This window comes from Nansenia antarctica (assembly GCF_963989245.1).
Source record: "Nansenia antarctica genome assembly, chromosome: 13".
NCBI lineage: Eukaryota > Metazoa > Chordata > Actinopteri > Argentiniformes > Microstomatidae > Nansenia > Nansenia antarctica.
Window position 1 is genome coordinate 3,988,531 of NC_137683.1, and position 13,974 is coordinate 4,002,504.

At 47.2% G+C, this 13,974-nt stretch overlaps 1 protein-coding gene across 1 annotated transcript in view; it reads right to left on the reverse strand.

The window, feature by feature from the left end:
* LOC308169790 (uncharacterized protein) overlaps window positions 1-13,974 on the reverse strand; it is a 65,482-nt gene that overhangs the window by 22,531 nt on the left and 28,977 nt on the right. Inside the window, exon 17 of the mRNA XM_080544537.1 lies at window positions 10,231-10,284. Within this exon, the coding sequence (XP_080400663.1) occupies window positions 10,231-10,284 (54 nt within the window). The remainder of the gene's footprint in view (window positions 1-10,230; window positions 10,285-13,974) is intronic.

Sequence of the window (13,974 nt, forward strand, 5' to 3'; positions counted from 1 at the left end):
TACGAGAGCAGCCTCATGACCACATTCTGGACCCCCTGGGGGAGGAAACGCTGGCTTAAGCTACCATTCGGAGTATCTGTGGCACCCGAGGTGTATCAGCGAAAACAACACGAGCTCCTGGCTGGACTCAAGGGCATCGAGCCCATTGCGGACGACATCCTGGTCGTGGGTTGTGGGGACACAGACAAAGAGGCTGAGAGTGACCATGATGTCAAGCTTTTGGCACTGATGGAACGCTGCCGTGAGGTCAAGCTGCGGCTAGGGTTGAAGAAGCTGCAGTTCAAAGTAGCTGAGGTCCAGTTTCACGGCCACATCCTCTCATCCACAGGGCTGAAGCCTGACCCAGAGAAGGTGAGGGCCATCATCGAAATGCCCAATCCAACTGACGCAAAAGGGGTGCAGCGTCTGATTGGCTTTGCCAACTACTTGGCCAAATTCATGCCACACTTATCAAGTGTCTGTGAGCCGTTGCGACGCTTGCTGGACAAGGAAACCCCCTGGCATTGGCTACCCAAACACGAGGCGGTAGTTCAAGAACTCAAGTCTCTAGCTACAACCATGCCTGTCCTGCGCTACTATGATGTGACCAAGCCAATCACAGTCCAGAGCGACGCCAGCCAGAATGGTCTCGGATGCTGCCTCATGCAGGAAGGACAGCCCATCGCGTTCGCTTCAAGAGCTCTTACCCCCACAGAAAAGAACTACGCACAGATTGAGAAAGAGTGTCTCAGCATCGTCTTCGCCTGTCAGAGGTTTCACTACTATCTATATGGCCGCGACCTGATCACAGCGGAGACAGACCATAAGTCCCTAATCTCCATTTTCAGCAAACCTCTCCTCAACGCTCCCAAGAGGCTTCAGAGCATGCTCATGACCTTACAGAACTACAGTCTGACGGTCATCTACAAACCAGGGCCTGAAATGTTCATCAGCGACACGCTCAGCAGAGCAACAGCAGGATGCACCGGCAGAGGAACAACCTACCAGCGGCACGCTATCTGCTCCCTGCAACAAGAGCAAGAGGAGATACAGCATGTGAACCAGGCAGACTACTTGAATGTAAGTGACCAGCGTCTCGAACAAATCAGGCTGCACACTGACCGAGATGAATGCCTGCAGGCACTTAAGTCCACAGTTCTCATAGGCTGGCCAGATGTGAGAGAAGAAGCACCTCTCATTACCAGAGAATACTGGCCTTACAGAGATGAAGTCAGTGTACAGAACGGTGTTCTATTCCGGGGGCAGAAAGTCATCATCCCAAAATCACTACGCCCAGAGATGCTTACGCGCATTCATTCAAGTCACACAGGAGGAGACGCATGCTACCGACATGCTCGAGAGACATTGTACTGGCCGAACATGCAGGCAGAGATAAAGGATTTTGTGGGCACCTGCTCAACCTGCAATGAGTATGCTCACAAACAGCAAAAGGAGACCATGCTCTCACATGAACTGCCCACCAGGCCGTGGCAAATTCTGAGCATGGACCTGTTCAGTCATAGGCAGAAGGACTATCTTATTATAGTCGACCACTATTCTGACTTTTGGGAAGTTGAGCTCCTCCCTGACTTATCTGCAGAGACAGTCATCAAGCGATGTAAGGCACAGTTCGCTCGGCATGGCCAGCCAGAGAGGGTCATCACAGACAATGGCCCACAATTTACCTCTCAGTTCTCACGTTTTGCCTCTGAATGGGAGTTTGAGCATGTGACCTCCTCTCCAAGGCACCCGAAAGCAAACGGCAAGGCAGAGTCGGCCGTCAAGATTGCAAAGAATCTGCTGCGCAAGGCTATGCGTGACAGTGACGACCCCTGGAAGGCCATACTACACTGGAGAAATACTCCCACCGAAAGCATGAACAGCAGCCCGGCACAACGTCTCATGTCTCGTCGGCTGAAGACCTCTATTCCAGTGACAAACAAGCTGCTGGAACCAGTCGTTGTGGTAGGAGTCACTGAAAAGCTGCGCCACAGGAGGCAGCTTGCCAAGTCTTTCTATGACCGGTCCGCCCGGGACCTGCCGGAGCTGGCAGTCGGGGAAACCGTCCGAATGAAGCCTCTGCCTACTGACAACACTGGCATCTGGAGGGCTGGGACCTGCCTCCGCAGGGTTGCACCGAGATCGTACCTGGTGGATGTCGACGGCTCCCTCTATCGACGCAACAGGGTGGACCTCAGAGTAGCCGAGCCGACTGCTACTCCGACCTACGAAGAGAATGACCCTGTGCCAGAGAGTACTGCTGCAGAGGCTCCCCCAACTGTGGCCGAGCCGAGCCCGGTCAGGTTCACACCTAGGACCTCACCTAGTCCAATTGGCACAGCACCATTTGAGGGACGCGCATACACTAGGGCTGGACGGCTGTCTAAGCCACCTGTGAGACTCAATTTGTAACCTAAACTATATAGGGCTGTTGCCATAAAATAAAAATGGAAAAAAATGAAAAAGGAAAGACACAGAGAATACAGAAGTTAACAGAGACTGTTGTTACATTTTATATAAGAACAAACTTTTGTTATTTTTGCACTAGATTACTTTTGTTATTTTTGCACTAAGTTCTAAGGTGTTTGTGTTCACTTGGAAAAGGAGGATGTTACGGGTCTACTTAGATCGATGCCATCGGCTATCGACTTGTTTGGTTGTTTCTGCATAACCCGTGTGTAGGTGCTTGTTCCCTTCACTTTGATATTACATGGCTGAACTTGATACACGTGTCTGTCATCATTGCTGCATCATACACAAACAGTGTTTGAGTTGGAGTGTTTGCAGGGCTTGGCATGAACATCTACCATTACTGGACAGCACTTCTGTTTGTACTGCAGTACAACTGGTCCTACTGTTGTGGCAGCCCTCTCACTCATAACCATATATGGAGGGGTTGATTAGGTGATCTGAGGCACCTGGGGAGTGGCCTACTTAAGCTGGCTGCTCCCTTGATTCTCCATCTTCTCCTCCTTCCACCAGGTTTGGTTGTTTTGAGCTTAGGCTCTCTTTAGCGTTACTTTTACTTTAACACACCCTACAACATCTACACTACACCTTCCACTCATCCATACACTGCATTCACTACTGATGATACTGACTAACATATCTATTGTTACTTTAAGTACTTTAAGTTAGTTAATTAAATAAATACTTTTGTTCTGATTTAAAGCTGTGTGGTCTCCCCTTATTTTGTGTACAGTGCCTTGAGCCTGGGCTGTTACACTGTAGTACAACTGTTCCTACTGTAGTACAACTGTTCCTACTGTAGTACCATCACTTCATCACTTCATCATATATATATATATGTAGTAGGGACAGTATTGCTATTGGTTGTATACTTCTTCTTCTTCTTCTTCTTCTTTTCCTGGTTTTGCTCAAATAGCTTAAAAAGTCCCTGACCAAAAATGCTATAAATGTGCATGCCACAACTAGAGAACAGTAACAATGCCGGAAATAATGACCATGATTAGACCATAGGTGGCGCTATAATAACAAATAGAAAATCAAGTAATTTCACAATCCTGGCATTTCTACCCCCTTGGATGAAAATGTATGAAACTTGGTACATATGTGTCTTTCCTCATGGGGAACATATTTGCCACAAGAACCGATAAAAGCAATTCTGATTCTGATTCTGGTTCATTAGAGAAAGAACTCAGTCAAGGATATTGAGACTTTCAACAGGAACATGTGCATAGATGCTACAGACTGATTGTTGTCTTTGCTTTTCTAAATGACTCTAATGGAGCCCCTTGTTTCCTCCTGGTTTCCAATGGGGGGTCCGACATGCTGGGTTCACCTCATTTACAGCCAGCAGGAGGGGAGGAGTTACTGATTGCACTCATGAGACTTCCAGCTATGTGCTGGGAATTCCACACAAGGACAGAGACATTGTACACCCTGCCCTCTCTCTCCATGCCCTCTCTCTCCATGCCCTCTCTCTCTCTCCCTGCCCTCTCTCTCTCTCCCTGCCCTCTCTCTCTCTCCATGTCCTCTCTCTCTCCCTGCCCTCTCTCTCTCCCTGCCCTCTCTCTCTCCATGTCCTCTCTCTCCCTGCCCTCTCTCTCCCTGTCCTCTCTCTCCATGGCCTCTCTCTCCATGTCCTCTCTCTCCATGTCCTCTCTCTCTCCATGTCTTCTCTCTCCATGTCCTCTCTCTCTCCATGTCCTCTCTCTCCATGTCCTCTCTCTCCATGTCCTCTCTCTCTCCATGTCCTCTCTCTCCCTGTCCTCTCTCTCCATGTCCTCTCTCTCTCCATGTCCTCTCTCTCTCCATGTCCTCTCTCTCCATGTCCTCTCTCTCCATGTCCTCTCTCTCCATGTCCTCTCTCTCTCCATGTCCTCTCTCTCCCCATGTCCTCTCTCTCTCCATGTCCTCTCTCTCTCCATGTCCTCTCTCTCCATGCCCTCTCTCTCCATGTCCTCTCTCTCCATGTCCTCTCTCTCTCCATGTCCTCTCTCTCTCCATGTCCTCTCTCTCCATGTCCTCTCTCTCCATGTCCTCTCTCTCCATGTCCTCTCTCTCTCCATGTCCTCTCTCTCCCTGTCCTCTCTCTCCATGCCCTCTCTCTCCCCATGTCCTCTCTCTCTCCATGTCCTCTCTCTCTCCATGTCCTCTCTCTCTCCATGTCCTCTCTCTCTCCATGTCCTCTCTCTCTCCATGCCCTCTCTCTCTCCATGTCCTCTCTCTCCATGTCCTCTCTCTCCATGCCCTCTGTCTCCATGTCCTCTCTCTCCATGTCCTCTCTCTCTCCATGTCCTCTCTCTCCATGTCCTCTCTCTCCATGCCCTCTGTCTCCATGTCCTCTCTCTCTATGCCCTCTCTCTCTCCATGTCCTCTCTCTCTCCCTGCCCTCTCTCTCCATGTCCTCTCTCTCCATGTCCTCTCTCTCCATGTCCTCTCTCTCCATGTCCTCTCTCTCTCCATGTCCTCTCTCTCCATGTCCTCTCTCTCTCCATGTCCTCTCTCTCCATGCCCTCTCTCTCCATGCCCTCTCTCTCTCCATGTCCTCTCTCTCCATGTCCTCTCTCTCCATGTCCTCTCTCTCCATGCCCTCTCTCTCTCCATGTCCTCTCTCTCCATGCCCTCTGTCTCCATATCCTCTCTCTCCATGTCCTCTCTCTGTCTCCATGTCCTCTCTCTCCATGTCCTCTCTCTCTCCATGTCCTCTCTCTCCATGTCCTCTCTCTCTCCATGTCCTCTCTCTCCATGTCCTCTCTCTCTCCATGTCCTCTCTCTCTCCATGTCCTCTCTCTCCATGGCCTCTCTCTCCATGTCCTCTCTCTCTCCATGTCCTCTCTCTCCATGTCCTCTCTATCCATGCCCTCTCTCTCTCCATGTCCTCTCTCTCTCCATGTCCTCTCTCTCTCCATGTCCTCTCTCTCTCCATGTCCTCTCTCTCTCCATGTCCTCTCTCTCTCCATGCCCTCTCTCTCTCCATGCCCTCGATCTCTCCATGCCCTCTCTCTCCCTGTCCTCTCTCTCCATGTCCTCTCTCTCTCCATGTCCTCTCTCTCCATGTCCTCTCTCTCCATGCCCTCTGTCTCCATGTCCTCTCTCTCCCTGCCCTCTCTCTCCATGCCCTCTCTCTCCATGTCCTCTCTCTCTCCATGTCCTCTCTCTCCATGTCCTCTCTCTCTCCCTGCCCTCTCTCTCCATGTCCTCTCTCTCCATGTCCTCTGTCTCCATGTCCTCTCTCTCCCTGCCCTCTCTCTCCATGTCCTCTCTCTCTCCATGTCCTCTCTCTCTCCATGCCCTCTCTCTCCATGTCCTCTCTCTCCCTGCCCTCTCTCTCCATGTTCTCTCTCTCCATGTCCTCTCTCTCCATGTCCTCTCTCTCCCTGCCCTCTCTCTCCATGTCCTCTCTCTCCATGTCCTCTCTCTCCATGTCCTCTCTCTCTCCATGTCCTCTCTCTCTCCATGCCCTCTCTCTCCATGCCCTCTCTCTCCATGTCCTCTCTCTCCATGTCCTCTCTCTCTCCATGTCCTCTCTCTCTCCATGTCCTCTCTCTCTCCATCTCCTCTCTCTCTCCATGCCCTCTCTCTCCATGTCCTCTCTCTCCCTGCCCTCTCTCTCCATGTCCTCTCTCTCCATGTCCTCTCTCTCCCTGCCCTCTCTCTCCATGTCCTCTCTCTCTCCATGTCCTCTCTCTCCCTGCCCTCTCTCTCCATGTCCTCTCTCTCTCCATGTCCTCTCTCTCTCCATGTCCTCTCTCTCTCCATCTCCTCTCTCTCCATGTCCTCTCTCTCCATGTCCTCTCTCTCTCCATGTCCTCTCTCTCTCCATGTCCTCTCTCTCTCCATCTCCTCTCTCTCCATGTCCTCTCTCTCCATGTCCTCTCTCTCTCCATGTCCTCTCTCTCTCCATGTCCTCTCTCTCTCCATGTCCTCTCTCTCCATGTCCTCTCTCTCTCCATGTCCTCTCTCTCCATGTCCTCTCTCTCCCTGCCCTCTCTCTCCATGTCCTCTCTCTCCCTGCCCTATCACTGGTGCAGAGGAGGATTTCAACGATCATCGACATCAAATGATCCCTGTGACTCGATTGTAATTAAGTCATTTACCACAGACGAGAGGGTGATGGTAGAATTTAACCTGTTTAAAATGTAATTGGGTATTAAATGCCACTCTGATGCAATCTGGATGAATGATGGACATTCTAAGAAGAACACTGCAAAGTGCATTTTAACCACCTTGCTTACCGTGAGAATATATATATATATACAATACTTTTAGATATATACAAGTGTACTATAGACAGTAGGGCCTATGGACTGAGTATCTTATGATACATTGAGGGCTGTTTCGTCTGTCTCAGGTGTGACATATTTCTACATTACTATGGTAATAGGACAGACACTTCCATCATACGGAGAGTGTTTTAAAGCTAGCATTTCTGTGGTGGGTACTGTCTGTTTTTACAGACCGGCTGAAAATATGTAGAGTATATCTCCATTTCCTCCCAGAGGATTTGACAGTATACACAGCATCTTACCACGAGGAAGAATAAAATGTTGTTACCCCTGCCATGCTCTAAAGTTTTCTGGCATCAAGCCGATGAGATTGCTGTTGTTTGCACGGTTGGAAAATATTTAAAACCTAATCTAAAGTCACCAGTGTAGCTGGTATGTATATTGATCAAATAAAACTGGTGGGTATATCCTGAAATAGGAGCGCAATTATTTTTGTTGTGAAATAAAAAAGTAGCTGGGTGTGATATCATATATTTCCCAAAACAACTAACTTTTCAAAGAAAGCACACACAAACATGACTGATATGATCCCGAGGTGTGGTGGGATATTACAAAGCGGGCCCTGCATTTAACAGCCCCATTGCTCAGAAATCTCTCAGCAGCGCACCTGTATTCACACACAAACAAACACACACACACACACACACACACACACACACACACACACACAGTCTTGCAGGAAGAAAAGAGCCGGCTTCCAAAACAACAATAAATGAAAACCTCTGAATGGTCTTGAACATAAACAATATCTTACATATCTGCTTCTCTCATCGTCTAGTGTCTTCTATCTGTCTCCACATAATTAACCCCCGAGAACATAACACCCGCACAGAGCGTCATACACCCTGATCATCAAGGGTTTGGGTTAGCATTCTGGAGGGTACCCGTACTCTTAGGGAGGGTGGAAGAGCAGAGGGGAGGAGAAGAGAGGAGGGGAGAAGAGAGGAGAGGGGAAGAGGACAGTCCCTTTGATGTGTCTCGATGCTGCATGCTGGTGTACTCTAATGACTCATTTGATCATAAGAGGCCTATACTGATGCGAACGGAGGCCCTTGGGTTTCACACTTGGGTTCCACACTGCAATCCGAAGAGAGGATTGTGGCAGCCATGGCTATGGAGCGGAGAACTTTATGATCGTAAAAAGTGTGCTTCTGTTTTGCATCTCATGCAAAGAGCAGCTTGATTAGAAAAGCTTGGGAGCTGCTGACTACTTTGTTTTCGAGGTAAGGGAAACTCCTACGCACGCAAGGGTAGGCCTTGGGTTTCACACTGCATCTCAAGAGAGGATTGTGGCAATATTGTGGCAGCCATGGCTATGGACCGAGGAACTTTATGATCGTAATACATGTGCTTCCGTTTTTTTTAATCACTTTTTTTTTGTCGTCGCATGCAAAGAGCAGCTTGATTAGAAAAGCTTGGGAGCTGCTGACTACTTTGTTTTCGAGGTAAGGAGGCGGTACTCCTCCGCACGCAAGGGTGTACCCTGGACTCTTGGCACTTGATTTAAAACCAATGGGGCTTTGCCAATCACTCTCCTTCCAGAACGGCATCACTGTGCAGTGTTTTACCATCAGAGTCTGGGAGCCAGTCTGTCACTAGGCCTGGCTGATTGAGTCAGACAAGCGGAACATACTGCAGTCTATAAAGTGTGTGTGTGGTTGACAATGATGACCAAACCAGACACTCACACTTAACATGCTTGTTTACTACATGTATGGCTGAGCCCCATTACAGGTCACACCAAAAGCCCAGACCACAGCAACAGATACTAAGCTTTTAAGGGCAATGTAACACCACCACATGCAGTACTATCTGAATTTAATTAGTTGCATCATAACTATCAAGTGTACAGTATGAAGTCTCTCTAGTTGCATTCAGTCATACACCTCCACTGATCATCTGCTGCATTCCAGTATAAGTCCACTTACTTCCCAAGTTTCTGTCTTTGCGGTAGACAAGGTTTCAGTTGAATGTATCCCAGATGATTCTGGTCCCACATCAAGACCACTGTGGGTTTGCAGACGTTGGCTGCTGCCACGAGCAGCAAACTAGCCTGGAGAAACCCCAAGCCCCGGAGAGCCTCCACAACTCTCACTCTCTAAGGGACCCATCTGAGTCAGAGATGTGTCCGTGTGACTCCAAATTGTACGATAACAGTGAAAGCTTGAGTTTCCTTTGACTACCTCAAAAAATAAGAAAACGTTTCCTAAAGGGAAACCTTGGATTACCGAAGAGCAAAAAAAAAATGCTCTCGTAAAAAAAAAGGACTATATAGGAAAGCTATTATGAACCCCCACTCCTACAAATGTGGAAACCTATAAGAAATTCAAAAACAAATGGACCCTTTCACTAAGGAAAACAAAACAAAAATTCTATGCAGATACATTTTGTCAAGCTTCTAATGACATTAAGGCAACTTGGAACCTCATTAACCAATTACTACATCACAATAGATCTCCAGCTGCTGCACCTGCTGAGATGCTGGGGAAGGATGGGACTCTCCGTAATCCAAAATAAAGAGCTGATGGCTTCAATGATTACTTTGTTAACGTTGGCTCTTCATTGGCATCTAGCATCAAGTACTCTGATGTGAGCCCTTGTAGACTAATTAAAGGCACTTTTTCTCCAATTTCAAGCTTTGATCTTCCCAGTGCTAATGAAGTGCATGATATAATAATGAACCTTAAGAATTCTGCCCATGGTCATGATGATATCAAAAGCAGTCTTATCAAAGAAACTATGTATCCTTATGTCTTTTTTCATTTTTTTTGTGGCATCCTACCGTTTTGCTCCATGGATATGATTTTGTTTGTGGTTTCTCTTGTCTTATTTACATGTATTAAGTGTTCTTTGTAGTATATTGAGCCTTGCCTATTGACAGGAGTGGAACTATATACAAGCCTTCTGGGCTTCGTTCCCTCCTTGCACTGTTTTTTTTTTTTTTAAACCATGTGATAAATAAATAAACTAAACAAAATTAAACTATGTATGCCTATCTCAAAATCCTTGTGGATTTTATCAATCTAGATCGTATGACATCCTAATCAAGATTTTAACCAGGGAATGCAGTGGGTCTGGAACTGTTTCTAAGTGGCGTGTGGTGGGCGTGTATCATGTACTGAGGTTTGTAAACAAGGGGCACCAATATAAGGCTGTGTGCTTACTTCCTAATTACTAGGATTTATATCTAGAATCTTTATGAAGTCGCATATAAACCATATTATAGCTGTTCTGTGTGAGTGAAACGACAGCAACTTGTCTGTTTCTCTGCTCTACATTTCTTACTGCATTCACTTTTCGGTGACCACCATTGGGAAAGCCATATGTTATATCTATTCAGAATGTGCAACTTCATGAACAGCAGAAAGCTATGCCTACTAGTGTATTCAATGTTGTGAATTGTCGATGGACACACAAATGGCCTACTAAGCAGACAAATGCAAGGGTCTCATTCCTCCAAAGTCCTGCAGAAAAAGCAGTTCTATTAGAGCTGACTCACCGGCACCCCCTGTTGTCCATCAGTACCGGTCACTCCAATATCTCCTTTCTCTCCCTGTGAAAGAAGACAGAACAACAGTATTAGATCACCTCCATCTTCGTATGTACCTTTAATACACACTAATTAATAATATTGTGCAAACACACCATTAAATAAAGATGAATTAACTTGTAGAAATGAAGTACAAAATAAACAAGTAAGAAATAGAACAGTCATATTGTATTGGATCATATATTATTCCCAGTTCAGGGAATGTCCCCTAACAGGGATTCAGACTCATCATTAAACAAATATTTATTCTTGACTCTTGACTTTAATGGCTCTGTCTGACTCTTTAATGTTTTTCTGTGCGTGGTACGGTGTGACTGAAACCCATTATCCATGAAGCCTTCCCTACGTAGTAAAGTGCTGCAGTGGGAACATATCCTTGTATGACCGCCCTGTCAGTCCTGTTCCACTGGACACACCGAACAGTGAGCTTCCCAAGAGCACGTTCCAACCAGACCTGTGGCCGAAACCTGACCACAGCTCATCTGCTTCCATCTTAGCTAGGTCTTCTTTCCACAAAACACAATCTGTGAACACTTCACAATACCTTTCACTAGTAGGCCATGCTTGGAAATGCTTGGATATGCTTACAAATGCTTATGTTTAGCATTATTTTGGTGTCTGCCTGTACTATAGGTGGAAGACGGTAGTCCTTACAAGGTGTTTGAGGTAATACAGCGGAGTGGACAGTAGTAGACAGACAGTAGTCACAACTGTATAGAGGAGTCACAGTAGAGTGCTTTTATTAAATATGAGTGTGCTCTAGACTTCCATGCTGACAGTAGAACATGAATTTAAAACAATAGTAGGCCGGGATGATGAGGAAAGAAGTGAATTTGTGAAAGTTTGTTTTCTTTTGAAGTGTCTTGCCATGCTGTACACATAAAAACATACAAGCACCAGACCCTGTAATTACACATATATAGAAGACGCCCTGGATGTACCAATAAACGCCATAAAAAACATACATCTCTAGAAGCTAGAACTGTTAAAAAATAGACCTACTGACCTACTGTATCTGTGCTCACTGTTCTGCAAAGTGAATGAAACTCTGTTTTAGAACCTCTGCATCTGGAACACGTTTGTTGTGCATTCATCCAAGAGACAAACATGAAATGATGGACTGTTGTTCTTCTTCTTGAAGCATTAAATAATGGTAACCAGCTCTGTGTATTCAAAAGTGACTGTCCCCCTCAGAGAATATTCCAAACCTGCAGTTTGTCTGCAAGCACCACTTGAAAAAATGCTGTCACAGAAATACCCACATGTCAAACATATGTGGTCTATTCTAAACCTACCATATGCAAAGGGCATGAAAATACCAAGGGACTGGACTTAACACAGAACAGAAAAAAGTCAAATTGGTTGCAAAACGAGCACGGTGAGCTGCCTAAACGACTACCGCCCGGTGGCACTCACACCAATCATCATGAAGTGCTTCGAGAAACTAGTCCGGGCCCACATACTCACACGCCTCCCGCCCAACCTGGATCCATACCAGTTCGCCTACAGAGCCCACAGGTCCACAGAGGACGCCATAGCGACGACTCTCCACGCCACTCTATCCCACCTGGAGAGGGGAAACAGCTACGCGAGACTGCTCTTCGTGGACTTCAGCTCCGCCTTTAACACCATCCTTCCAGACAGGCTAGTGACCAAACTACTAGACCTGGGTCTATCACACTCTATATGTGCGTGGATCAAGGACTTCCTGACCGACCGCCCCCAGAGGGTGCGGGTGGGCCCCCACACCTCCACAGCCCTCAGCCTCAGCACTGGGTCACCCCAGGGCTGCGTGCTAAGCCCCATCCTCTACAACCTCTACACCCACGGCTTCACCCCCATCCACCCCAGCAACTACATCGTAAAGTTTGCAGACGACACCACCGTGGTGGGATGTATCTCGGGGGGGGGGACGAGGCGGCGTACAGGGATGAGGTAGAGCAATTGAGCAAGCTGTGCAAGGTTAACAACCTGCTGCTAAACAAGTCAAAGACCCAGGAATTCATCGTAGACTTCAGGAGGAAAAAGTCCGAGATCCTGCCCCTGCTCATCGACGGAGAGAGCGTGGAGATAGTCTCAAACCTCCGATTCCTGGGACACAACATGCGGGATGACCTGGCCTGGAAGGACAACACTAAAGGCACCATCAAGAGGGCACAACAGCGGCTATACACCCTGAGATGCCTCAAGAAACAACACAGCAAGAAGGAGATGCTGGTGGCCTTCTACCACGGCGCAGTGGAGAGTATCCTCACCTTCGGCATCTCCAACTGGTACCACAGCTGCACGGCAGCGGAGAGAAGCGATCTACAGAGAGTCGTGAGAACAGCACAGAGGATCACCGGCGCCCCCCTCCCCTCTCTGGAGGAGCTGTACAAAACACGCTGTCTCAGGAGGGCCTCCAAGATCTCCAAGGACCCGACCCACCCTGGGCACGAACACTTTGTCAAGCTGCCCTCGAACAGGAGGTACAGGACCCCGGCCGCTAAGACAAACAGACTGAAGGACAGCTTCTACCACAGGGCCGTCAAGGCCCTGAACACAGAAAAGGCCTAAGTTCTGGGCCCAGGACAGTCCGGACGGATTGTATGGCAGCTAGTGCTGAGGCACAAACATGTACATTTTCAATCCTGCAAACTGTGACACTTTAAAATAATGTGAAAAAATACTTTCTTGTGAAATATGACAACCCTAGTTGACTATCTGTGCAGTATAGTACAGTGGATTGTGTACATAGCCTCTATTGATGTAAACCAGCTCCTTACCTTCTTGTGATTTTATGCATCTATGCTTTTTCCAAAATGTGTTTCTTTTTCCTCTCCTAAACACCAGGGGAGCCTCCCCTCCTAAATTTCGTTGTTTGGTACCTGTACTGTAGCAATGACAAATAAAGTCTATCTATCTATCTAAAATATACAGTGGTTCGCAGGCGGAAATAGGAAAATCTGAATTGAAAAGTTGAGTTTCATAAAGAGTAACTACAGCCCTGTGCATGTAACCAACAAGCCATTTTCAATTTAAGTATTTTTCTGACTCCCTCCGTGAAAACTGTAAAGACAGAGATATTCTGTGCAAGTAATCTATCTCACCAGACTGAAATATTGAAATGCTGGATTTGTAACCAATTTTAACCAACCGGCTTAGAATGATAACTTTATATAACACTCCATGAAACTGAACTTCAGTAGCTGTGTGGGGAAAAGTCTTGATAAACAACACAATCAGGAGACATGTGTGTGTGTTTATACTCAACCCCAGATGTGTGCTGGCTAACACTGTCATTCCAGACTCCCATCCACAGCAGCTCAATGGCGGAGAGCAAGTTCCTGTTTTTGCCTGTCTGCATGTCAATGTCCTTTAATTATGAGGCTCCAAACATTGATTTTGGCAAATTGTACATCACAATCACAATACCAGAAAGTAGTTTATAAAGGATTCTCTGTGTAGCTCCGACATGGTGCTTTTTACATCATAGCCCTGGCACATGTGGTCTGGGTAATTTGTCCAAAATGGCCTCCTGTCACCTGGGAACGCAATAAGGAGAGTGAGCTGACATCCCAGCAGTCTAAACTGGGTCTCAATTGTCCAACATCAAGTTATAGCACAAGAACTGCTTTATGTCCAAGCTGTCCACTTCTCTCTACACAAACCAAACCTGGGAGAGAAGAAATGGAACCAGCTCCTTGAAAACGC